Raw genomic sequence first — 26,091 nt, 5'->3', positions numbered from 1 at the left:
ATCGGCACGAGCGGAGCACAGGGTGATATAAAATAGAAATAAAATCACTAAAATGTTATCTTAGTCGTATGCTATTACACTGATAAGTTTGTTCAAGTGGACCCATATTGGCCAGTGGAGCACAATGATATAGAAATAAAGTCACTAAATTTGTATATTTCATTATTATGTTAATATGTGCTCAAGTGGACCCAATTGGCGCAAGTGGAGCACAGTGACACTCAAATAGAAATAATTCACTGATTTTATTTATACATTTGTGGGCGAAAAGGTATCTCTTTTTTGACATTGTGGGCGTTACGGTATCATATTGGGCGCGATGACGGTTTTCACATTAATTGTGGGCGCTGTTTTTACATTAGTGTGGGTACGCGTTTTTACATAGTGGGTAGGCCTACGCGTTTTTACATTTATGGTTGTTTTCACATTGTGGATGATGCGTTTTCACATTTGTGGTTGTTTTCACATTTGTGGGTTCAATAGGGTGTATTAACATACGAAAAGATGTTAAAATGCAATGATTTATTCTATTTTATATCACTGTGCTTCACTGGTGCCAAATTTTTGTTCCGATCAATTTTTGAATACAAACAATTCACTACAATATAGGCTTAAAACTTGGGCCCTCTTCTACCTGTATCAATAAATTATTTTATATTCTTCCTTTTTAGTCGCGTGCCGCAACGCTCATATGTCAGTCGGTTGGTCGGTCGGTAAACACTAACTCAAATTTGAGCACGCGCACTGCATGGTTTAGTTTCAATTAGAATTCTAGATCGAGATCAAATATAAATTCCCTGTGTGATTTGAGTATAGGCCCATTCAGTTTATTTGGAAATTTACTTAATGCAAATCATTTAATGTCCATTATCTCAAACTCTCAGTGTGACGACAATTGTGTTCATTATCATTACTATTTGAACAAACCGGAAAAGAAATTGTTTTTGCCAGTGGCCATCTTGAAATTTGACCCTCTTGCATATTATATTGTACTGTGTATTGTGATATTTTGTATATTTCGTACATCATTTTAATCCTTTTATTTGAATTGCCCCGTGTGGGATGAATTTTGTCAAAACAAAATGAAATTCTGCATAGGCCAATAGGCTATACATTTTGAGAAAATAATAAAATTATTACTTATTGTCTAAGCTATGTTTTCAATCTTCACATGCTTAAGGTATATGCAAATAATCATTCAACAACACGTCCATCTAACATAATGACCTATAGTAATTTGCGGCACCTTCAGGATTCCGATTGTAACAAAATAATCCACACAACATATCACGATTTATCTGTCACAGAGATGCAAAATAACATAGTCTAGACCAGTAAACTGTCGGGCAAAACACATCATTGGACCGAATGGTAATAATTGAAAAATATTGAATAGACCTATTTGTCAGTCATGAATTAAAAAAAATGTTATGGTATTAGGCGTGACCTTTTCCGAATTTTATTCAAACGTATACATTTGTCATAATGTATACTAAGATATGATATTTTAACCAACGCTAATTGCACAGAGATTATTTAAGACACGAATAATAAACTAAAATTGAAAATGCCTCCATTTTCAATTTTGTGATTAGCTGAATTATATATTAAATTATTATTTTTATATTATATAATCTTAAATAGGCTTTTTATTAGGACAAGTTCAGATGTCAGAAAACTACAAAATATCATGAATGTTTTATATAACAGAAACGCGCTACACAAATAAGAATAAGTTTGGGGAAAAAAAGATACCCGGACTGGATAAAAAATAGAAGTTTTACTCTTCCAGGATGATCACGTCGAGTTAAGTTGCTTTCATCTTTTAGTAACTGCCATTGAGTTGTTTGACACATGCGCACATTATGTCTTTCACACGCTGCGATTTTTTTACGATTCAATATGGCGCTCGTTTTTGACGAGGTAAAGTTGAGATCGCTCACAGATCAAGGGGAAATTTCTCGACGATCTGATAAAAAATTAAGACTAGAAGTGACAACAGAAGACCGCAAAACCTATGTTACAATATACGATGGTAAGTTGTTAGGTATTTTATAAAACAATGCCCTAGGACTGTCTTCAATGTTAGGCCTATTGCCCAACATTAAAACCATCAACTTTCTTTGTTGTGGTACTGTCTGCACGCCCTGGCCTTGTGTGTGATATGTTGACTTTTAAGACATAATAGGCCTAGGCCTAGCATTTTCAGTAGCTAGGTCGTTTTTCTAAAAAAGGACTGATTAGTTTGTAAGATTGACCTGAACCTTTCCAACACAAAAGCTCAACAATATCCTGCTGGGAAATTAACAAATGTTATGCAAAAAGTAAATTTTATAAAAATGAAAAGAGCAGGCCCAGGCTATTAATTAAGTGGTACAGTAGCCTCCTTAGGCTAGCCTTCCACAAACAATTGTGCAACATAATTTTAGTAGTTTTCGACTATACCACAAATCCATCACATCACAAGATACTAACATTTAAACATTTTAAAATTTTGAATTTGAAGGATCAGGTGCCGTTTTCGGCCACCTCGACTTGTATGGACTATACCATTATAAAAAGATGGGAAAATAGGGGTGTCCCATTTATTATTTGAGTGTGCTAATGTGTTAAAATACTGCTGCTTTTGTTCTTTTGTTTAGTGCATTATGTTTCAGCAACAAAGGGAAAACAACTACGCCCTACACGCTGTAGAATTTATTTCCGCTTTCAAGTTAATACAGTATATTATGGCTCTTTATTTCTATATAAATTTTAGGTATCATTCCCTAATATGGATATTAGGTGGATTCCCTACTTTTTACGGATACAGAAAGTATAGGCCTATAAAGAAATTAGTTTTTATTCCAGTTACAAATAAAAAATATAATTTATCTAACGATAACAAATAAACATTAAAATTATGTCAATGAATCTGTACCATTTTGTTCCCAGAAAACACAGAACATTTCACGTATTTAAACGTTCTGTGTAGAAATAGGCCTACATGTTCTAATTGAACAACGTTTGCATCAAAACGTTACAATAACGAATGCAAAACGGAGCTGATAATGTCGCAATGAAGAGGATGATTCATGTCTTTCAATATAGCATGGAATACATCGGCAAGCCGTTCGCTGTAGAACGAGTCAAGCAATTGCATAAACAAGCCAATTTATACTTTCCCCGCTCCCAGCACCTTCTCAATTTGGTGATCCCCACATTCACTTACTAAATATTCCCAGCCCAACATACAATATCCCCAAATAGAACATCACTGATTAGTAAAACATTCTATAGTACAAATATCCTGCTTTACCCCAAAGAATTGAGTTTCCTCAAGCAGTCAGCCTTGTATTAACTTATTAACTATATGATCAACATGTCCACCTATTTAAGCTTTAATCAAACACTACTCCCAGATACTTATAATTGTTAACAATCTCTGCCTCCTTTCCTTTAAGTAATGTATACTGTCAGACCAATTATGTTTTCGAAAATCAATTCTTATTTCTTTCGTTTATTTATGTTTATTTCAAGAAAATTGTTGCCATAATCGGTAAATCGAATAATCTCAGAAAGGTACAGAGAATAATCGTATCCAACTATAGCCGAGTCGTTGTACATAATATATATATATCGTCAATGAATCTGTTACCATTTTGTTTCTGTATCTACAATCGTTTCATTTATTTACATTTAACATTAAAAGTAAATGTATCAGGTGATCAGTAGGCCTAAAGAAAACATACATATAATTACGTTAATGAATCTGTTACCATTTGGTTTCTGTATCTACATTCGTTTCATTTATTTACATTTAACATTAAATGTAAATGTATCAGTAATCAGTAAAACAAATAAACATATAATTATGTCAATGAATATGAATTGTGTTTCTGTATCTAATTCGTTTTACACTTAGAATTAAATGTAAATGTATCTGGTGAGGTAAAACAAACAAAAAACATATAATTATCTCAATGAATCTTCAATTATGTTCGTCTACCGATACCAGTTTGAAATCCATGATGTTGAGATTTATCCCTTGCAAATAAAAAATATGATTTATCTACCTATCTACTTAGTATTTAAGATTTTCTAATTTCGAATCCGATTGTACTAAAATTTAATGTGTTGAAATCAAGATAGGCATAACATAGTATTTAATATGTTTTAATTTTGATTATACTATAGTGTTTAGGTTAGTTTTTATATATAGTATTTAGTAAGTTATACATAGGCCTAAAATTGTTACAAAATCTTGGCATTGCGTAACACAGTGCCTAATACAGTAATAACATGCCTTATTAAAAAGTGCATGCTTGCTAGTTTTTGATGTTCTGTATTGTTTCTTGTACAGTAGTTTGTACTGTATTGTTACATAACAGAACAATTGTATTGTCTTCCCATTCAATAGACACCCTTCTATACATAAAACATAATACACCACACCCCTACCATAATAATGGTATAGTCCATATAAGTCGAGGTGGCCGAAAACGGCACCTGAATTTGAATATCTTTATTTGGTAATCAAGGTTAAAAAAACAATAAAATATAATAAATACATAGAAAATAGAAAAACAGGCCTTGATTACAAGGAATACCAAGAAAAGTTAAAAACTCATTTCCACTTGGGTCCTAAAAACAAGAAACTGATAAAAATAACATACAAATTACAACATGACATTAGAATCCTTAAAAAAATTGGTATAGAATATTAAAAGTTAAAAATTACAATTTTAAATTACACTTCTCTGAATTTATTCCTAATTTAGTATAAGAGGCATATACAAATATAGATTTAATGCGCTAAAAGTAAAAAAAATTAATTAATCTTTACACTTATTTTATATTTATTCTTCATTACAGATTACAGAAAATTATTGATTTATTGCATTTTTATAATTTATTGCACATGAGAATTAAATGTTGAGGAGATGCTTTTTTAGTTCCAATTTAAAATTTTCTAATGAAATATTACTTTTAACATAATGGTATAGCGTTCCAGGCTTTTATTGAGTTTTGTAATAACAAGTTTTTTGTTCGCAGCCCTTAATTATTGAAATTTAAATTTGTGGCACTACGTGTCCTTCTAGAGTGATAATCAACAATATGAACAAAGTAGATACATTGGGGCAGAATTATTAAAAATTTTATATACATTGCATAAACATTTGAACTTAACTCTTTCTGTGACGTTCAGATCCGATTGATTTCAGCTCAGATTGGCCAACATGAGATCTCGAATCTGATTGAGTAATAAATCTGAATATTTTGTTTTGAGTAGTCTGAAGCCTGTGTTTGTGTACCTGAGAAGAGTCATACCATGCTGGGAAAGCATACAGTAGTCAAAAAGAGACTGAATTAGAGCTGAAGCTCGAGAAGTTTCCTACTACCAAAATCAAGATATTTGGACACTGTCTGTACAGTACATAAATTTTTTACGGCTATTTGCGCTAGATATTAGGCGTCATCTACAAATTATTTCAGACCACAGAGACGCGTCTGAAAACTTGCAACCCATCAGACGCGTCTGTCCAATGCTGAACCTCATTAACGATCTATTATGAATATTCATGAGCTACCCAATCGCGGCGAAGACGCGTCTGTGTGATTAAAACCCGTCTTCGCTGTTTAGTAGGTAAAACAATAGAAAACGCGTCTGAGTGATTAAAACCCGTCTGTATTGCTTGTATGGTGAAACAACATTGGTATCATTTCACAGAACCAACAAATCTGAGACTAGGCCTAGGTTATCCTAATTTGGACGGAAATTCGCCGATGAGACGACATCGGGCCTGTGAACCTCAGCTCATGCAGAGAGAAAGAAAGTCTAGGCTAGCCTAGTTTCGGCGGCCTACACTAGGCCTGCTAGGCTCTAGCCTAGGCCTATACATTATTTAACACTCCTACCTTGGGTTAGCGAATTATAAAAACAATGACGCTTAGGCTAGGATATGAAAATAAATATATATTCCATATTAAGATTTAACATAGGCCTAGGGCCTAGGCCGTTTAAAATGATTACGACATGTGTAAAGAAAAAGGCTCGACCAGAATTTGGAGGGGAAAAAACATGTGAGCAGTTTAGAGCTAGAGAGAGAGTATTATGTTTCATGTCATGTGACACAAAATCCAGGTACACTATCTTAATTACTGTTTTATCGTCGTCAGACGGCAGCCACCAGAGTATCGCGTTTCATGCCATGTGCCCAAAAAAACTAGGTCTGTATTTATTACGGTCTTCTGTCGGCAGTCTTTTTGAGCGAAATGTTGAGCGACCGACTGAAAACGTTCTGATACTATATTTAGAATGAATTGTTTACGATCTTTTTTTCTCGGCATCGTTCTGGATGGACTGTACGTTCGCTATAATATGTTTATTAGTTGGCCTGTTCGTTGAGGTTCACCTGTGTTGGATCGCGTGTCTCTACGTTTACATCGTGGGAAATTTATATTTATATTCGCCGTTGAGTAGGTAAACACGCACGAAGGAAACGATTACGATTAAAAAATATTATATTATATTTACAACTTGGTCCTCCGCCAGTTAAATTTAACACATTAATTTCACACCTTACTTCACTAAGAACATCGTAGGGTTGTTTATTTAGGTTACGAACTCCCTACGAAGTTCAGAATGTAGTTCATTGAAAGTTGTTTATTGAGGTTACGAAGCCAAACAATGGAACCTACGAAGCCAACAACGTAGCCTACGATCAAGCTACTTCGTAGGTAAAGTTGCAGTATTTTCTTTCTGTACTGTCTGTAGGTCAATAGTTTGAGTGATTCCATGTTCCAAAAGTTAACTTTAACGTTTTTGCATGTGGTAAATTCACTCTTTACCACAAGAAAAATAAAATCGCAAAAATAAAAGGTCGCGAATAAATAGAAACGAAAATTTGCGCTTTACATACTCTGTCGGCGGTAAAAGGGTATACCTGTACTGATTTGTTTGTCTTACTGCCGGTTGTAAATAATAATTTAATATCACACGCTCTCAGTGAATTCACTTGTATGTAGCGCGTTTAACACCAGTACACAGTATAACAATGTGCAGTCAGCGGTATATAGGGGCGGGGCCATAGTCGAACATGCATATTGGCGTAAACAATAGAAAACGCGTCTGGACGCTGATTTGTGGTCTGAAATAATTTGTAGATGACGCCTTACTGAATTGGCAATCAGATTTCCTGAAGCCTGTTGGTCAATCTGGACACCTAAATACAGTACCTTACCGACTCTGTCGATTTTATATCACATTCAAGAGCATTGAGTTAAAACGAAACATTTCTTAATCGGTTTTAAGTTCCCAAAAGAATGCATTCAGTATTACCTGGATGAATTGTAAGTCGGTTATCAACTAGCCACTTATTACAAAGATTTAACGAAGCACTAAGTACAGCCGAAATAGTATTAGGGTTTTGGTCTGAATACAAGATGGCACAGTCATCTGCATATAGCAGCATTTTACATTTTAATTCACATGATGAAACAACATCATTTATGTACACTAGGAACAGCAAAGGTCCCAATATGCTCCCTTGGGGGACGCCATGTGCAATAGCCATATTTTTTTATTTACCTGCCTTTATTTCAACAAATTGTTTCCTATTAGATAAATAAGCAGTACAACAATAAACAGTACAATAAATAGCCTAGCCTATATATATCAATGTAGGTCTATATTGTACAGCACTAGTACTAGAATCCTTTATGGATTCCGAAATGTTTCTTGCCTTATACAAAACTGTATCCTACTGTATTTTGGAGTTTTCTGTTCAGATCATGGTCACCGAGCATCTAAAGAAGGACATTATTAAACTTGAGAAGGTTCAAAATTGTGCAACTAAGTTTAGTGCCAAAACTCCAAAATCTTTCTGCACAAGAACAGCTTTTTAGGTTGGCTCTATCGTCACTCGAAGGTAGACGTAGTAAAGGTGACATGATTGAAACATAAATGATTGTTCATGGTCTTGAAAATGTTTGTTTTTCTGATTTTTTTACTTTCCAAAATTCTGCTGGCCATTTTCCACGAGGTCATCCTTTTAAGCTGTGTAACCCTACCTTTAGTAGAGCTTCTTTCTTTGTTTCTATGTATTAACACATGGAACTCATTACCTTATCACATTGTTTCAAGCCCAACACTTACCACTTTCAAGCAAAAATATGACACACACATAAACACTGAGAGGAGGCAGACTTTACGAGTAAATACTCTTTGCCTCCTTATTTCAAAAATAGATACAGTAGTACACAATAATAATGCAGTATACACAAATCTGTAAATGGATGTATACTGTAGACTAAGGTACATAATTATACAGCATTTATATTAAAAGAAAGGTATTCTTCTTTATATTTCTTTGTCTATTTTGTTTTTATTATAAAACAAGCAATTTTTAATAGAAATTTGCAAAGTTATCTCAAATAATATTATCACTATAAAAAGAATGTTTGAAAAACAAGCAATCACAAGAAAAACAGAATCTTGTTAATACCGTACTAACGCGGGTATAAGCCCACCCCCCTCGAACATGAAATCACGTCAAGTTTGGGGGGTGGGCTTATACCCGAGGATCCAAAAATGCAGATCGTCAAAAACAGCACGTGTACACTGTGTATTCCACCATGCAAGCGAGCGCCCTCACGTGTACGACGTTGCCTCTAAATACTCAAGGTGTAGAGTGTCGGAAAATTAAGCTTATAGTTCCTGTAATTTATCGTATAATATCTTATTTTAAACATCAATTTAACAAGAATTTATCAAGCAGAAAAGCAAGTATACAATGTTCGTTAAATAGAAATGTACCAAAGAAATTTAATAAGCTTGTTTATGGCAGCCGATACCAAATAGTGGTTTTCCGTTTTGGCGACTTGTAGCGTCGAGTGTGAAGCGATCTTCGACCGCGATGGAGTGTAAACAAAACAGGACCGCTAGGCCTCATATGGCCTAGCGTATATTAGCCTAGCTTGGTTATGATCAAAGGTAGGTGTATTCTGTGTATGGACGTCGCCAAATACAAAATAATGTATTACGACATTAATTCGAATTAATGGGTGGGCTTATACCCGAGTGCCTCATTTTTCATGAAAATTAGTCAAAAGTCGGGGGTGGGCTTATACCCGAGTATGGGCTTATACCCGCGTCAGTACGGTATATTAATTAATATTTTTAATATCTGTATGTTTGTTCTTGTTTTGTTTGTGTAATATAGACGTTTATTATTTTATTGATGAATATTATTATGTCAGTCATTTTCCGTCCTCATGTTTGGTATTGGACATAATCCTGCATTACATAGTTTCATGTTTTGTAAAATCCAAAGTATGTTGATAAAAAATGTCTGACTGGAAAACAGTGATTTAGTTGAATGTGGTTGAATGTTCTTGCAGAGGTACTGTAGAGACATAAGCAAGCATACAATATTGTACTTACTGCCTGTGAGATTCATTTGAAATGGTGTACAGCAGCACTGCGCTGATCACATGTGCTACAGGCTCTATTGCCAATGATCAAATTGTGATGTAGGAAATTTGCCGAGGATTACCGAACACAGCGTAATTATACAGTAGACTAATGGATAAAGGGGAATTAAATGGTGCCCCAGCTCAAACGACGCTACTGTAGTATCGGACTTGCGGTTAAAGAGGAGATAGAGGAACAAATTTTGGCTTAGTGCTATATTATATTGTGGAAGATTGCAGATTGGATTAAAAATATTTTAAAGTTTTAATGTTCTTTTTTTAGCACTCTTTTTATCTATTTTAAGCAATTTTGGTGTTTTTAATGTATTTTATGGCTAATATAGTAATTGCAATAGGAAATTCAAATTTCCAATTTTGAATCAATAAAGAATCTTAAATCTATTACTAAAGACCTAGAAAGCATAATAATAATAAATAAAGCCTAACTAATTTATCTTGCTGTGTTCATGTGAAATGCTTTGACCTTTTCATCAGCCTCAATATTTGTAGAGTATTCACATTTATTATGAGAAAAAATGTATTGTCCCCTACAAACATGAAATGTGATGATTAATAAAAAAAAAAGCTTTGACCTTTCATCAGCCTCACTATTTGTAAGAGTATTCACATTTATTTTGAGAAAAAATGTTCCCTACAATCATAAAAAATGATGATTAATAAAAAAGACTTTGACTAGGCCATTTCGCAGTTTTAATAAAGTTGCGTAGAAAAAAAAATAAATTAAGTTAATGCTTTCACTTATAAAAAGACAAAATAAACGGTTGGATTTAACCGAAAACCTACAGTATCTAGACTTACAGTAATTTCACTATTTTTTGCTTTTCAGGTACAAATAATTTCAAATGTTTTGTCAAAGTGAATAATAACTATTATACTGACATTCAAATGGCATATTAAAAAAAAGCATTAGAACAATATATCTCAGTAACATTACCAAAGTAAGAACTAGTAACAAAGAATTTGTATTTGTTTGATGTGCGTCAGACTGTACCTTATGAATACTATGACGCACCCGTGCCTAAAAAATATGCCTTGCCATGATGCACCCATTTTGATTCACTGTTTACCGTTGTTTATGATATAGTGCGTCAATAATTATTTTTAAATGATCCATGGCGCACCTCTACCGGGAGTCGTATGTTGGGTGATACAATTAATATTAAGTGCATAATACCTAAAAAAACATACTGTAGTTATTTATTTTAAATAGACATTTTAAAAATATAAGACTTGTTTATATGCTCATTGATAGAGTATTCTCTCATTTGCGTTTTCCAGAGTTTCAACCAATTCTTAAATTTGTACTTGATAATGAAACTGAATGTTGTCAATCAACCAAGTTAACATACGTTGTTAACACCCAGAATAATGGAGTGATTATAGGTTTTCCTACGGAATTCGGTAAGTAAACTGATTTATCACAAATCATCTAAATTGTTTTGTCTTTTGTGTTATAAGAAAATTTGTAGTTAACTTATTTTATTAAGCATAATTCAAACACGATTCATGTCCATTTTATATTCAAACAGTATAAATAATTTTGAATCAAGTTTAAAATAGACATGACTTGCTTTAATATGTATAAATACTGTACTGCACTGTGCAGTAGGATAATTTGCTTAGTTTTCATTCAAATATATACAAACAGGGATGAATGTAATGTTCTAACAACTATAAACTCTGCACATTATGCAATGGAAAAAATTATAGTACAATTTTTTTTACTAAAAAAGACTTGTTTCAGTGTATAGTAGTACTGTAGCAAAAACAACAAGATAAAGAAAGCCTAGTTTGTAAGATTTAGATGATAAAATGATAACATTTCGGTGACCTAAGCCTTTGAAATTAAAAGTTCTAAGTCTAAAATGTAAGCATGCTCCTTAGGTACAGTAAACATTGTATCGCATGAAGGGCATATTAACACAGCACAAAAAAAAATCAAGACTTTTTCTAATTAACTAGATATTTTCAGAAGTTTTATTTGATTTCAAGAACATTTTGGTCCCTTTTCACATATTGTACAGTATATTTTCACATTTCGTATTACTATATGTACAGTACGTGCATTAATATACCATTGTAGAGTTGAATTATACAATTATTTAAATGTTTTAAAGACTTAACCAATATTATTTGAACTTTATGTTTTTTTTTGTTTATATAGAAACTTCAAGGTTTCAAAACATAGTGAAAGGTGCGCAATTCAATAGTAAACATGCAGAAAAGAGTTTATTTGATGAAAGGACAGATGGGGCATCGGCAGTACAATATTTTCAGGTGAGTCGGAACATGTCCAAAAGCCAGTAATGTAAAGTAATGGATTGGTTAGTTGTACAGTAGAAGTGGAACTGCAGTAGTGGAACTGCAGTAAACCTAACCTAGGGTTCACCGTTCCTGATGTCGGAAAGCAAACAAACAACGCTACCAAATAAACAAAACAAACAACGCTACCAAATAAACAAACAAACAACGCTACCAATAAACAAACAAACAATGCTACCAAATAAACAAACCATGCTACTAAATAAACAAACAATGCTACCAAATAAACAAACAATGCTACCAAATAAACAAACAATGCTACCAAATAAACAAACAATGTTACTAAATAACCAAACAATGCTACTAAATAAACAAACAATGCTTCCAAATAAACAAACAATGCTACCAATTAAACAAATAACTTTACCAAATAAACAAACAATGCTACTAAATAAACAAACAATGCTTCCAAATAAACAAACAATGCTACCAATTAAACAAATAACTTTACCAAATAAACAAACAATGCTACTAAATAAACAAACAATGCTACTAAATAAACAAACAATGCTACCAAATAAACAAACAATGCTACTAAATAAACAAACAATGCTACCAAATAAACAAACAATGCTACCAAATAAACAAACAATGCTACCAAATAAACAAACAATGCTACTAAATAAACAAACAATGCTACCAAATAAACAAACAATGCTACTAAATAAACAAACAATGCTACTAAATAAACAAACAATGCTTGCTACCAAAAAAACAAACAAGTATATTTGTTAATCCTGTATTTCCTATAATTTAGTTTGAAATGTTGTAAACAATTATTTAATAAGCACTGTGGTTTTGTTCAGGATGTAATATCTTATATACAATTTTTAAAAAAGATTATTTGATAGTATGTGTTTATTTTTTTTAGTAATGTTATTTTGTCTTTCTATTGTAGTTTTATGGATACTTATCTCAACAACAAAACATGATGCAAGATTATATAAGAACGTCCACTTATCAAAAGGCAATATTACAAAATTATGATGATTTCAGGGATAAGGTAATAGAAATAATATCTTTTAATTATAATTACTAGATGGTGCGCTTGCTTCGCTCGCGTACCATCTAGGTCGTGCACATAGATGATTCTCGAATACATAGTAATTTTCAGCTTTAAAAAATGTACGTATCGCAGGACAAATGTCGGTACAGGAACGAATAAATAGACACAGTGATTTAGGTACTCTGAAATTGAAATTAGCACCCTGGGAATTACTTCCGAAAGAGAAACTTGTCACAAAATGAGACCAATTGTTTGAGTCAAATTTAAACAAACTTAATTTGTGTTTTGTATGTAACATTAGGGTTGATGAATGGGGAAGAAGATGGGTGCAAAGATGAACAATTTTTAAATATATTCTTTATCCATTCAGTAACGAAATATTAATTGTTTTCATGTTTTACAAATAATATACCACTAAACACAGTAAAACATTGTGATTTAATACTTTGTTGAAACTGTCACTATAATAGTCGATTGAAATAGTACAGTACATGTAACGATACACAACAACGGACGTTTATATTTTTATGTAATTACATTATTAACTAGAGGGTACTTCGAGTGTACAAACCTCCGCCTACTGTAAAATTCCCCTACATAACATGTCCCCGGAAAATATATATATTTTTTTAACATTTTTTTTATTAGTTCTAAGTGTAAATAGGCTAACTGCACACTACAAAGTTGTGGATGAGAGTTTGGTGTAATGGTTATGTATCCAGCCTCTCACAGTTGAGATCACTGGTTAAGTCCCACTGAGGTTTTTTTTTTGTATTATTATTTTTGTATTTCTTTTGTTTTTTGTGGACCTTGATCTTTGACCCTGACCCTTCAAAATTTAACCACAATTATATGATGAGTTATTGATCATTATGGATAAGTTTGGTGAGAATCTGATAAAAACTGTGGTCTCTAGGCAGTAAAATAGTTTTTTGTTAGTTGCCCTCAAATTCGAACTCGTCCGAGCTTTTGGGGCATAGATCATTGTGGCCAAATTTGGCCAGATTCGGATGAAAACTGTGGCCACCAGCTGTTCACAGACACACACACACGCATACAGTGCTGAAAATATAACCTCCTTGGCGGAGGTAATTAATACAAATGTAGCACTCTTTATATAAATGACACAGACTGTTATTAAATTCTCTCAATGGTACTTTATTTACACTATATACAGGTACACAGAAAGTGATTAAGTTGTAGCTATCAGTTATTTCCACATTGTGTTAATCTACAAGTGTTAATTACAGACTTATCAGTTCAGTTACCCTCCTCATCCCCTCCCAAGAGCTGGTATATCCATTAAGATCATACCCAAGTAATTATTAGATACAGTACAGAAAGAAATTACTGCTTCGTATCTACGCGTAGGCTTTCGTAGGTAGATCGTAGGTAGAACGTAGGTCATTGTTCTCTCCTACGATGTATTGTTTGTAGCCTATGATGTATTGTTTGTAGCCTACGATGTATTGTTTGTAGCCTACGATGTATTGTTCTCTCCTACGATGTATTGTTCGTAGCCTACGATGTATTGTTATGAAATCTAGGCTACGCCTCGATCGTAGGGTGGTTCGTAGAAGCATGGACAATGCAAAGAAACAATGTATTGTTTGCTAATTAAAATCCTACCTAAAGATAGTAGGTCAATTTTTGTAGCCGCCCTACGCATCGGTTATCCTAATTTGGACGGAAATCCGCCGATGAAACGACATCGGGCCGTGTGGACCTCAGCTCACGTAGAGAGAGTCGAGGCTAGGCCTAGCCTGTTTCGGCGGCCTACACTATAAATTATTTATTCCTACCTTGTTGGGTTAGCGAATTATAAAAACAACGACACCTACGCTAGGACACCAACAAAATATATGCAAAATAAATATATATTCCATATTAAGATTTAACATACATAAATAGGCCTTTTTTAAAATGATTACGACATGTATAAAGAAAAAGGCCCGACCAGAATTTGGAGGGGAAAAAACATGTGAGCTAGCTGAGCAGCACAGTAGAGAGGGTATTATGTTTCATGTCATGTGACACAAAATCCAGGTACACGATCTTAATTACTGTTTTATCGTCGTCAGACGGTAGCCACCCTCTCGTCGAGCTCGTACTGAGTAAAAAAAAACATGTGAGAGATTGCGGTAAGCAGAGAGTATCGCGTTTCATGCCATGTGACCAAAAAAAAAACTAGGTCTGTATTAATTACGGTCTTCTGTCGGCAGTCTTTTTGAGCGACCGATTGAACGTCCTGATGCTATATTTAGAATGAATTGTTTACGATCTTTTTTTCTCGGCATCGTTTCTGGATGGGACGTTCGCTATATTATGTTTATTATATTAGTTGGCCTATTCGTTGCGGTTCACCTGTGTTGGATCGTGTCTCTCTCTACGTTATACATCGTGGGAAATTTATATTTGCCGTTGAGTAGGTAAACACGCACGAAGGAAAATATTACGATTAAAAAATATTATTTATTTTTTATTAATTTACAACTTTGTCCTCCGCCAATTAAATTTAACACATTAATTTCACACCTTACTTCACTAAGAACATCGTAGGGTTGTTTATTTAGGTTACGAACTCCCTACGAAGTTCAGAACGTAGCTCATTGAAAGTTGTTTATTGAGGTTACGAAGCCAAACAATGGAACCTACGAAGCCAACAACGTAGCCTACGTTCTGTCTACGAAGCTACTTCGTAGGTAAAGTTGCAGTATTTTCTTTCTGTACTGTACCAATTCCATAGAATAAGGCATTTAATTATTAGGAGTTGACACCTTAGTGGTTACAGCCCAGGTCTATAGTCTACATTAGTTAATATGGCCAACCACATGAATTCCAGGAGAGTGAGTGACCTGCTACACAAACATTGAGAAGCAACTGTCAGTACTAAAATTTATTTGTATGTGTTTATATAATGTAAAAAAGTGTCAGATCGTAAATTTACTTTTATCGTCAATATATAATTATCTAACTCATCTTAATTAGTAGGCCTGCTGGTTCAATTCAATTCAATTCAAAATTCTTTAATCATCCCACACGGGGCAATTCAAATAAAAAGATCAGGATTAAAATGATCTAACAAAATATACAAAATATCGCGATACACAGTACAAAAAAACAAGAGTCAAGGTTCAAGAATTTAAGAGTCGGGATAGCCACTGGCAAAAACAAATTCCTTTTCCGGTTTGTTCTACATGCCGGGAATCGACGCGACGCCCATGAGGCATGAGCTCGAAATCACTGAACAAGGCATGGTTAATATTTTTTAGAATAGCTCTACTTTTTTCTAGAGTTTGCATGTCACAGAAAGAAGATAAGCTACGAAGTTGACAACCTATTAATTTTGGTTTTCAATTGTTTCTTAGAGCCAATTCATACTTAAGTTTGTTCCTACCCACCAAAGTTGTCTGTGTTTAGGGCATGTGATCCTTCGTACTGTAGGCTATACTAGCTTTACAACGCTATTCATGCCATTGAGAGGAGGGTGGTGGTGTGGGTGGTGGTTGAACTGCAATAATGAAGTTGATTGTACATACATGGGCAACTGAAAACGCCAGCTCATTACCTATATCCAACCTCTGCAGCACAGATTGAAAAAAGGGTTTGAATTTCTGTTGCCTTTGTGTTATTACGATGCCTGAGGGAAAACTGAACACTGAATAGCTTTATATTAGGCCACACTTGCATACATTTGTATAAACGTATATTAAATCTATCTATTTTTAAAGAAAATCGGCCTGTCTTCAACATTATTATGATGCTGTACTCGAGTTGATCAACTGGTTTCAGCTATTAAAAACAATTATCGTAGGAGGAGATAGAAAAACGTGAAGCATCCTCGTTTTATTGTGTGCGGGTATTTTTCAAGATGGACATCCATTAGACAGTGTATACCAAGATCGGAAAACACCCCTATTTGGGGCAAATTGTTGAACCTAAATTCGTTTTAATTGTCAATAACTAATTATCTAACTCAATTTAATTAGTAAGCAGGGTTACTTCAGGTTGTTAAAATCAGTACTGAAAGTACGAAACAACTTCATATACCATCGAGTAAAATTTCTAAAAGTAAAGCGCAATTTACCGAATTTTTTCCTTCTGTAAATTTATATATAGATACTGATGAGTAAGTCAAAGAATCAAATATTTAAGTCCGTCTCCTCCATTAGTACCAATGGTGATGCTTTGTTAGTTTTAATCTACAAGCAAACAAATTATTCGTTAACAATTTGTGTTACAAACTGTACAATGTCACCCCAAAATGAATAATAAAATTAATTATATAGCAAAAGAAACATAAGGTTTAAGGTAGCAAGATCTTAAAATAGCTCTAGTGGAAAAGATGCTTTTTTAGAGTAAGTGAAGAGTGAATAAAACTTAAACTTCATAAAGGTCTTAAAATGGTATTTCGTTGGGCGAATTAAAAATTTAGGCTGTGTGTATACTTTGCAGGTTCGAATCCCGGCAGACATTTTTTCATACAACTAAAAAATACGGAACGGAATATGAGCATTATTTCTATAATTTACAGTATGATTTATACTTAGATACATAGCTGTACTTTCATGTGGTAGAGTACTGTAAGGAGTAATAAGTTATGTATTGTTTGTTTTAACAAATTGTTGTATATGTCAGGTTGTGTTGGATGTGGGAGCTGGTTCAGGAATTCTATCATTCTTTGCTATTCAAGCTGGTGCAGCTAAAGTGTATGCTATAGAAGCAAGTAGCATATCAGAATATACAAAGGTAAGGCCGTGTTCTGCTCAGAAAAAGATGCCCAAAGTATTACATATACAAAAAATATTCTGATCTTTTATAACAAAAAACAAGTAATGAATGTGTATGGTACAAATATTTTCATAAGGTAAAAATAAACATCTATTGCACGAATATAAAAATTCATTTGTTATTTGATTTATAAAACATCTAAAAGTAGATTTTTGTCATTTATTTGGAGGGTCATGATTGAATACAACAAATTTGCACTCATAATGAAAAACTCACTCTTTATATTGTATGGACTCAATGGAATATTTATTGAATGTCATGTGACCCACAATTTTCCATCAAATTATAAGAATCTAGTCTTTAGGTGAATTGAATTATTATATCAAGTTTCTATAGATGTATGCACTGTGGACTTAATATTGTAAAATGTTTGCTTTGTAGATTTTAGTAGACAACAATAAATTACAGGACAAGATAATTGTAATTCCTGGTAAGGTCGAGGAAGTGGATATTCCGGAACCGGTTGATATCATAATATCGGAACCAATGGGATATATGCTTTTCAATGAAAGGATGCTGGAAAGTTATCTACATGCAAAGAAATGGCTGAAACCAGAAGGTAACTAATAGGGTTTGACTCGAAACAAATTACAACAGAATTGTTTTCACTGCCAAGCATTCTAGTAATCTACGCTAATCAACATAAGCTAGATACAAATACAACATTTTAAATATTCAATTGAAAATGTATATTGCTGCTGTTTTTGGTCTTATCACTATTTTTGACAGGATAAATTTGATATTGTATTTAATATGATATATTGCTTTTTCAGGCAAAATGTTTCCAACGAAAGGAGACCTGCACATTGCCCCATTCACAGATGATAACCTTTATATGGAACAGTTCAACAAAGCAAATTTTTGGTAAGTTATCACATATAATTAGTGTAAGTTTCAACTCACTAGGCCATAACATTATTCTCTGCCTGTTTCTTGCCATTGCTTCTGCCTCCATCCATAATTGCCTTTCCCATTCTCTTGTTCATTTGTTCAGCTCCATGTTACCTTAGATCAAGCTTCCTTTTCCATTCCATTTGTCATGTCAGTGCAATCCTGTTGTAGTCAAATATTGGTTTTAAAAACGGTTTTGCTAGAGCAAATTTTATCTCTTTTTTATATAACTAGTTTTGAGGAACACAATTTTTCAATAGAAACAGTGGCTGTATTCACCAATCACACTTAAGTAAGATGTTCTTTTAAATACTAAGTATTTCACTTTACTCAATAAATATTTCCCTTAAATTGTTTTTACTTAGATAGGAGATTTGTTTAATTTTGAGGGTAAGTGTTTCCCTTAGCCTAAGTGTGAATGGTGAATACGGCCACAGGTCCCTTTTCTGAATGCTGTATTAACATTCTTTTATATGTAAAAACATTTCCCATTGAAATTGAATATCCTAGTCCCAAAGTTGAAGCTGTGTATAAGTATTTTATTTCATTGATAACTACAGGTATCAGCAATCATTCCATGGTGTGGATCTTACAAGTATTCGGGAATCAGCGCTTCAGGAATATTTACGGCAACCAATTGTGGTAGGTTATTTTGCAATGCTGATTGTGATTTTGGAATATGAAGGGTACATTTAACCAAAATTCCTCAGTGACAACATGTGCTTTGCCTTAGTATCTGTCTACACTATCTAACTAGCTTGGAAAAAAAAGTGTGATGTGGCCAAATATGGAAGTGATATGACATCATCACATCACATTTTTTTGTCACATAAATAAGTAATGACTTGCATTTTTTACTGCAATAATGTATGGTTTTTTGTTTCAATGTAAAAGTATAGGAGTCAGTGACTGTAATAAACAAGTGTATGATTACCCCACAAAAAGCCTGGCTAATTTCATAAACAGGTTAAAGAGTAAACAAACTGTATTATTTGTTAAGACAAATATTCACATGATCCTTTAACATTTTTATCTCTATATATTTATAATTATAGCTTTACTATTTGTTAATCCTTTTTTATAGGACACATTTGATATAAGGATATGTTTAGCCAAATCAGTCAAGTATGAAGTGGACTTTCTAAAAAGCCATGAAACTGATCTTCATAGAATAGAAATTCCGTTGGAGTTTACAGCTCACCAGACCGGACCTGTTCACGGCTTGGCTTTCTGGTTTGATATTGCATTTATAGGAACAACGTAAGTGGAGCTGTTTTGAATTTGCCTCCAAAATCATTTGTATTTCAAAATAAGATGTTATGAACTTTTAAAATTTGAATAAGAATAATTTCATTTATATACCAAAACAAATCTGTATCTTAACTGTTAAATTTAAGTACATCATTAAATTATTTTAAATTATATGGCAAAATTGTTTTTCATAGCTTCTCTTCACAGAAATGTTTAATGGAGTATACTTTGGCAGTTTCCTGTCCAATGGACAGATGCCATCTATTCTCTGTGACATTTATTAATTTAATTGGTCTAAAAAATACATTATCTGGGAAAAAGGTTGTCCGCCATAAGGGGAATTACAGTACAAGGTTCCCCATCTCAAATGGCAAAAGTTTGGTCATGCAGTTTAGGTAGAGATAACATATTTCGGGTTAGTGCTATTATAATATAAATTGTACAAATTGTTATATTTAACTTTGTTAATTTTGTTGATAGAAATACAACATGGTTATCAACATCACCAACTGAACCACTGACTCATTGGTATCAAGTACGCTGTTTACTAAAAGCACCAATCTTCATCAAAGCTGGTAAAAAGCTAAGAGGAAAGGTTAGCATGGTAGCAAACAAGAGGTAGGATCATTTTGAAGCAAATTTAACTTGATTTAAAGCTCTATCAAACTTTAAGTGACAAAAAATGTGATGTGCCCATATACTGACATGATGTATATATCACTACCATATTTGGGCACATCACATTTTTGTTGTCAAACTAGTAGACCGGCAGCACAGAGACATTTGGTTAGATGAGCTAGGTACCAATATCTGACTATTCAAGTGTGTTGGGGGTCACTTAAAGTTAATAAAAATGGGAGTCTGCCGGGTAACATTATGGGGTAGCCTTTATGGGTGTCTGGTTTTGGGGGACTGCATTCAGTTAAGGTAAAGGTATTTATTATCGTCCTCAAGTTTAACTGGATACTGAAGAACTTCCGATTAGGCCCTCTACAAACCCACGGCAGCCAGCAGTGCAGCGTCTACCCAGATCAGCACACATACTTTACTCTTTTTTAATAGTGTACTAATTTCTTTAGCATGCACTGTATGGGACCAATGGCTTTACATCCAATTCGATCAATATGGCACAGACAGGCTCAAACTTATGCCATCACAAAGTTTGAGCCCAAAAACCTGGTAATGGTATTCAAAATAGCAAGTCCTTCTTTTAAAATCCATTTTAGGCAAAGTTATGATATTGATATGGAGTTGCAGGCTGAAGATTCCAATATCAAATCAACGAATCGTTTGGACCTAAAGAACCCATTTTTTCATTACAATGGTCAGCAGCCTGCTCCACCTCCTTCCACCCAGACTGTATCCCCCAGTGACTCCTATTGGAATCAGCTGCAAGTTTCACCAACTGTAGTCAATGGTTACGGCAATGTTATGAATGTTATACAATCAAATCTTATACCTATAGGTAAGTAATAATGTATTATATGATTTCTGTTATATTGGTTTCATACATTATTAATATTATTTTAAACACTTTATATCACCAATATAATAAATAATGAAAACAATTGATGTGTTTTAAGTCACATCAAAGCATAATAATTAAGACTGATTTGCTTGGAATGGGCTATATCTCGCCTTTTACCACAACCCAAACTGTGTAATTAAGACTGATTTGCTTGGAATGGGCTATATCTCGCCTTTTACCACAACCCAAACTGTGTAATTAAGATCCTACATTTATAACAAATCTGACTGTCCCTAATTAAATGATCAGCTTTAGCTGGATGGATCACCCTAGTAAAATATTTTTGAAATAAATTAATAAATAAAACTCTGAATTTATGATATAATTTAGATTATTTAACATTTATATTTAAAATAATAATTGTTCCAAATTAACAAACCCATGTAATAAGTTAAAATAGTGGTGGGTAATATATTATGACAACAGCAAGAAGTTTCTCAGATTAAGTAGTATGTAAATTATGTGGAAAGCCTAATATAAATTTGTGTTTAGGTTAGATTTAAATGACTCTGTAACTAAAATATTTTAGAGTAAACAATAAATAAATTAATATTAAGACATAATCTTTATTTATCCATACACAGGCAATTACATAAATAACTTATAATATATTATGGGGATGCTAATGTCTTTATACATCAAGAAGTTATAACTTATAAATTATGGGGAAAGCCGAATATAAGTTTGTGTTTATGAAGATTTAAATGACTCTGTAGCTAAATATTTCAAAATGAACATTAAATAAATTATAATAATATGATAATCTTTATTTATCTATACACAGGCAATTACATAAATAACTTGCTAATGTTGGGGATGGGGATGCTAATGTCTTTATACGTCAAGAAGTTATAACAGAGCTTCTTCAGATTATGTATTAGATGTAAATTATGTTGAAATAAAATAAATTTAGATTAGATATGTGACACATTGACTATTATATAAAATAATATATAAAGAAATAAAAATAACAGTATTTAACCAAGTAAAGCTGGTAAAAGTAAGTAGGTAAATATAACACGCCAACAACTAAATAGTGCTACTTTCTACCTTTACATCACACAGGTCACTGATGTGATGTGCTAACTGTAGGATAATAAGTCAGCGCAGCGTTTGTAAGGCTCAAGGGGTCAACTACCCTACATTGCCTTTCTGCTTTTTTTTGCAACAGTAAACTCCGATCCTATCAGTCACCCTGGCGTGCTACCTGGTGGAGCAACCCATCTACAACAAACGGTTCAAATACCATCGTCGGTCGGAATCCAAATGGGCTCCGTCGTATTTCAGCAGCAGTCGGCACCGCAATCTTCTCCCTACAATTTATCAAGCACACGTACACAAGTCACCACGACAGATGTCAATCAGTATCTCCAAGATGGATCTTCTGCAATGGTTCAACATAACACTGATTCTGATTGGTTTAGAGATCAACAGAATGCACCATGGTAACTAATGCTACTGACAGCATTGCATTGTAGATTGTTGTTTGGTTTGATAGATAGTTAAATACAAATGCTGAAAATTGATATCCAAAAAATAGTTGACATTTTAATTCTATATCTTTTAAATATGACCCTATCATATCTCGTTATACATTTGTTACATAACACAAATGGCAGTATATATGCATTCTACATACATATCTGAAATTTAGGTTGCACAAAATCAGGAACTAATACAAATCATTGTATATACAGAAGTTATGTAATTATCAATGACACACCTTTTGAATTTCATAAAAATAATATACCAATCTAATTTTACACACAAGAATAATAAATGATTTTTAATTTAATCTTTGTAAATAATAAACATCATGTCAATAACATTTATATGTACTATATCTTGATGGTTAAGAATTTAACATGCTTGCTTCTAATCCTAAAGCTCTGTCTACACTATCACATTTTATGTGACAAAAAAATGTTATGTGCCCATATATGGACATGATGATGTCATTACCATATTTGGGCTTATCACTATCATATTTGGGCACATCACAATTTGTTTTATCAAACTAGTTTGATAGTGAAGAGCTTTAGGTGTCTTTTGTTACAAATCTTTGCTCTGCCACAATGTACAATCAGGATCATTAGGGTTATTGGCAATACACTACCTAAACTTTTTATAAGACTAGTTAGGTCTTAGCTTGTAATCAGAAAATTATGTACTCACTGTAAAGTGTGCCGAAATGAAATAAAACAAGTAAAATTATTCTTTGTTGTAGACATTTCTATTAGATTCATTGAAACCAGTTATGTTAATTACATTGCTTCAATAGAAAAACTGGAAATACCTATTGGACTTAATTGACCTTGATACAATACATGCATAATTGTTGCTGTATTTATTATTTTAATATGTAGTCATAATGATGAGTTGTAGGTTACAGATTATTAAAAATTAAATTATAATTTCATGAATGAATTTTGGTTTGAATGGAATTGAGCTTGCTATGCAATAAAGCCTGTTTTCCTGTCGATGTTGAGTTACGCTTAAGTTGCGTTGGTTAACTCAGTGTAATTCAACCCAACTCGCCACAACTCGACGTCGGCTAAATGCGAGTCCTGTTAACGTTAAAATTGCATGTAGACCACACATAATTGATAGGTTTTGAATTTGTAAACAGAATGAAATTGATTAGCACTGCCAAATAAGGTTGTTTTGTGGTTAATGGTGAAATGAGAATTTTTTATATAGATTACAAATGTTTAGATTATTTAATTAGTTTCTATCAAGTTTAAAGTTGCTCAATTAAATCATTAATGGTCGCTATTTTCTGTCTGCAACGAAAACCAAGTTTTGATTGTTCTGTGAACAGCCGATTCTCGGTGCTGTATAGTATCTAAATTTGTAAAGTATCAGGGAAATTCTGCGATACAACATTTCATGTGTTTACATGTGATGCCTGTATCATAGATTCTAACATTGATACAGGCAGCACATACGATACTGGAAATAAAGCTGATAATCTGGTTCCAGTTTCAGCATGTTAATTTTGATTATAAATTTGCCATTTAAAATGTTTAATGAATTTAATAAATATTAATTAATGGTACATTTAACTGTATGTGTGGTATTACCTCCATGAACTAACTATATTAATATGGTTTGGTAGGTTGAAAATAATGATTCAGTATATGATACAGTGTAATTATAAATGGTTTAATATTATCAATGGGTTGATCAATAACTACTATTATTTACATATTATACAAATTCTCCTTACAAGGTTGTTTTTGTACATTATTGATATTTAAAACATCAAATTGATCTCGATTTTCTTGCTGGTTGTGATGATTTTGTGGTGTGCCTTTTTATTGGACGACACTTTCTATAAAAGTGGTTTAGAAATTTTTTAATTACATAATTACTTTTAGGTAATACATAAAACAATTATGTTTAAATAAATGTTTATTGTTCCAAGAATCTTTTAAATCCAACAAAAAGTGTATAACATTTTAACAATTTATGTCCAGTAAATACAGTATGTTTTTTAGATCTCAATATATGAAATAACAACAAATTGATTTTATGGCATATGTTCACTATTTTTACTTTTAATTGTTGGAGTGACGGAAAAAGTAATGAGTGGTCCATGTATAGAATTTGTTTCGATAGGAAAACATTTTTTCCTTCAGTGTTTCTTTTACACATAGAGCAAAGCTTTGCAGTAGCTAAAGTGTATTAATTAAATTTTTATCAATACAAAAACAAAAATGTGAAAAAAAAATTCTTGTAGTGTAAATTAGAGCAATTATGTCTTTTTGGATCTAAATCTATACAATTTAAGGATGGGACACAAATTTGCTGTAAAAATTGCTTAGTTGATTAATTATTTAGTTTGTGTAGTAACAGAACTGAATGGATCATGGCTGTGTTATAACAGCAGATCAATGAGGTGTACACCTCTGGCATTATTGTGTGTAATTTGACATTATTTATAATAAATTTACCCGGTAAAAATGATAAAATCTGTCTAGTGTTATATTTGTTGATGCAGCTATAAAGGCATTAACTGGTACATACTGCTGCCCTTGACAACTGATCTGAGATGGCAGTGAAGTGATATCCAGGGTAGGTTTTATAGATGGTTGGAGATAAGATTTCATAATCGGCTATAGCCAGGGGCGTGGAACAAAAAAGGGCAGAAAAAACTGAGGGCCACTTAGGGTCCCTAAACCAAGGGTTTCTACGCTAGCCACTGTTTATAATTCATAAATCTACACTGCTATTTTCAAGTAGTAATGCAATCAGGGGAGGATTGCTATAGGCGCTTAGCCGGCTATAATTTGTGATGTTATTATAGGCCATTGCTATTCCATGGTCTAACCTGTAAGTAGTCTTTAAAATGAAAGTCTCTCTCTTTTTAAAATAATTATAATGCTTATATGTATTATTGATCATGAAAGACAACACATTGAACAAGTTTTAAGTGTTCAATCAAATAAAAACGATGACTTTTAAATAGAATAAATTTTCTCGCATAGAAATGTATGTACAGTACTGTTATGATTGCGCATCAAACGTGACAATACCTTATTTGGTATTCTATGAGTAAAACTGTGCCTTCAATCTGTTAGTTGTGATCTTAGCTAAGACGGTTTTATAGCAATCAGCAGGCTTTAATCGGAGATTTAAGACCATCAGTTAAGACTGTTTTATAGCAATACGGCCAGAGTTCAAAAGTCTACATGCCTAACAATCAACTGATTATTTTAAGTACCCAGGAATGATTCCAGACTGGGTTTGATAATGCCAAATGGAGCAGAATCCGGATTTAAACTCCTGAAAGCACTTACATTAATTATATTTTAAATATTCATGC

General features: G+C 33.0%; 1 protein-coding gene across 2 annotated transcripts; it reads left to right on the top strand.

Annotated features, from left to right (window-relative positions):
• The first annotated feature begins 1,902 nt into the window (after positions 1-1,902).
• Positions 1,903-25,237, top strand: LOC140052666 (histone-arginine methyltransferase CARM1-like). 2 transcript variants are annotated; one of them, XM_072098336.1, is made up of 12 exons: positions 1,903-2,035; positions 10,753-10,875; positions 11,639-11,751; positions 12,695-12,799; positions 17,441-17,551; positions 17,975-18,152; positions 18,367-18,457; positions 19,045-19,126; positions 19,569-19,744; positions 20,216-20,353; positions 20,962-21,200; positions 22,435-25,237. In XM_072098336.1, the coding sequence occupies exons 1-12, from the start codon at positions 1,903-1,905 to the stop codon at positions 22,710-22,712; spliced, it is 1,767 nt and encodes a 588-aa protein (XP_071954437.1). In that variant the 3' UTR covers positions 22,713-25,237. The 2 variants fall into 2 exon arrangements, with proteins under 2 accessions (XP_071954437.1, XP_071954438.1); XM_072098337.1 differs by having other exon boundaries at positions 22,329-22,482.
• The last annotated feature ends 854 nt before the right edge of the window (positions 25,238-26,091 follow it).

This window comes from Antedon mediterranea, chromosome 6, assembly GCF_964355755.1.
Source record: "Antedon mediterranea chromosome 6, ecAntMedi1.1, whole genome shotgun sequence".
In the NCBI taxonomy this organism is placed as follows: domain Eukaryota; kingdom Metazoa; phylum Echinodermata; class Crinoidea; order Comatulida; family Antedonidae; genus Antedon; species Antedon mediterranea.
This window is presented reverse-complemented; position numbering and strand designations above follow the sequence as displayed.

Bases quoted from the DNA above. Each gene is read 5' to 3' on its own strand.
- LOC140052666 (XM_072098336.1), top strand. From the start codon at position 1,903: ATGGCGCTCGTTTTTGACGAGGTAAAGTTGAGATCGCTCACAGATCAA. The intron at 19,127-19,568 runs GTAGGTTATTTT...CCTTTTTTATAG, and splicing joins ATTTACGGCAACCAATTGTG to GACACATTTGATATAAGGAT. The intron at 21,201-22,434 runs GTAAGTAATAAT...TTTTTGCAACAG, and splicing joins ATCAAATCTTATACCTATAG to TAAACTCCGATCCTATCAGT.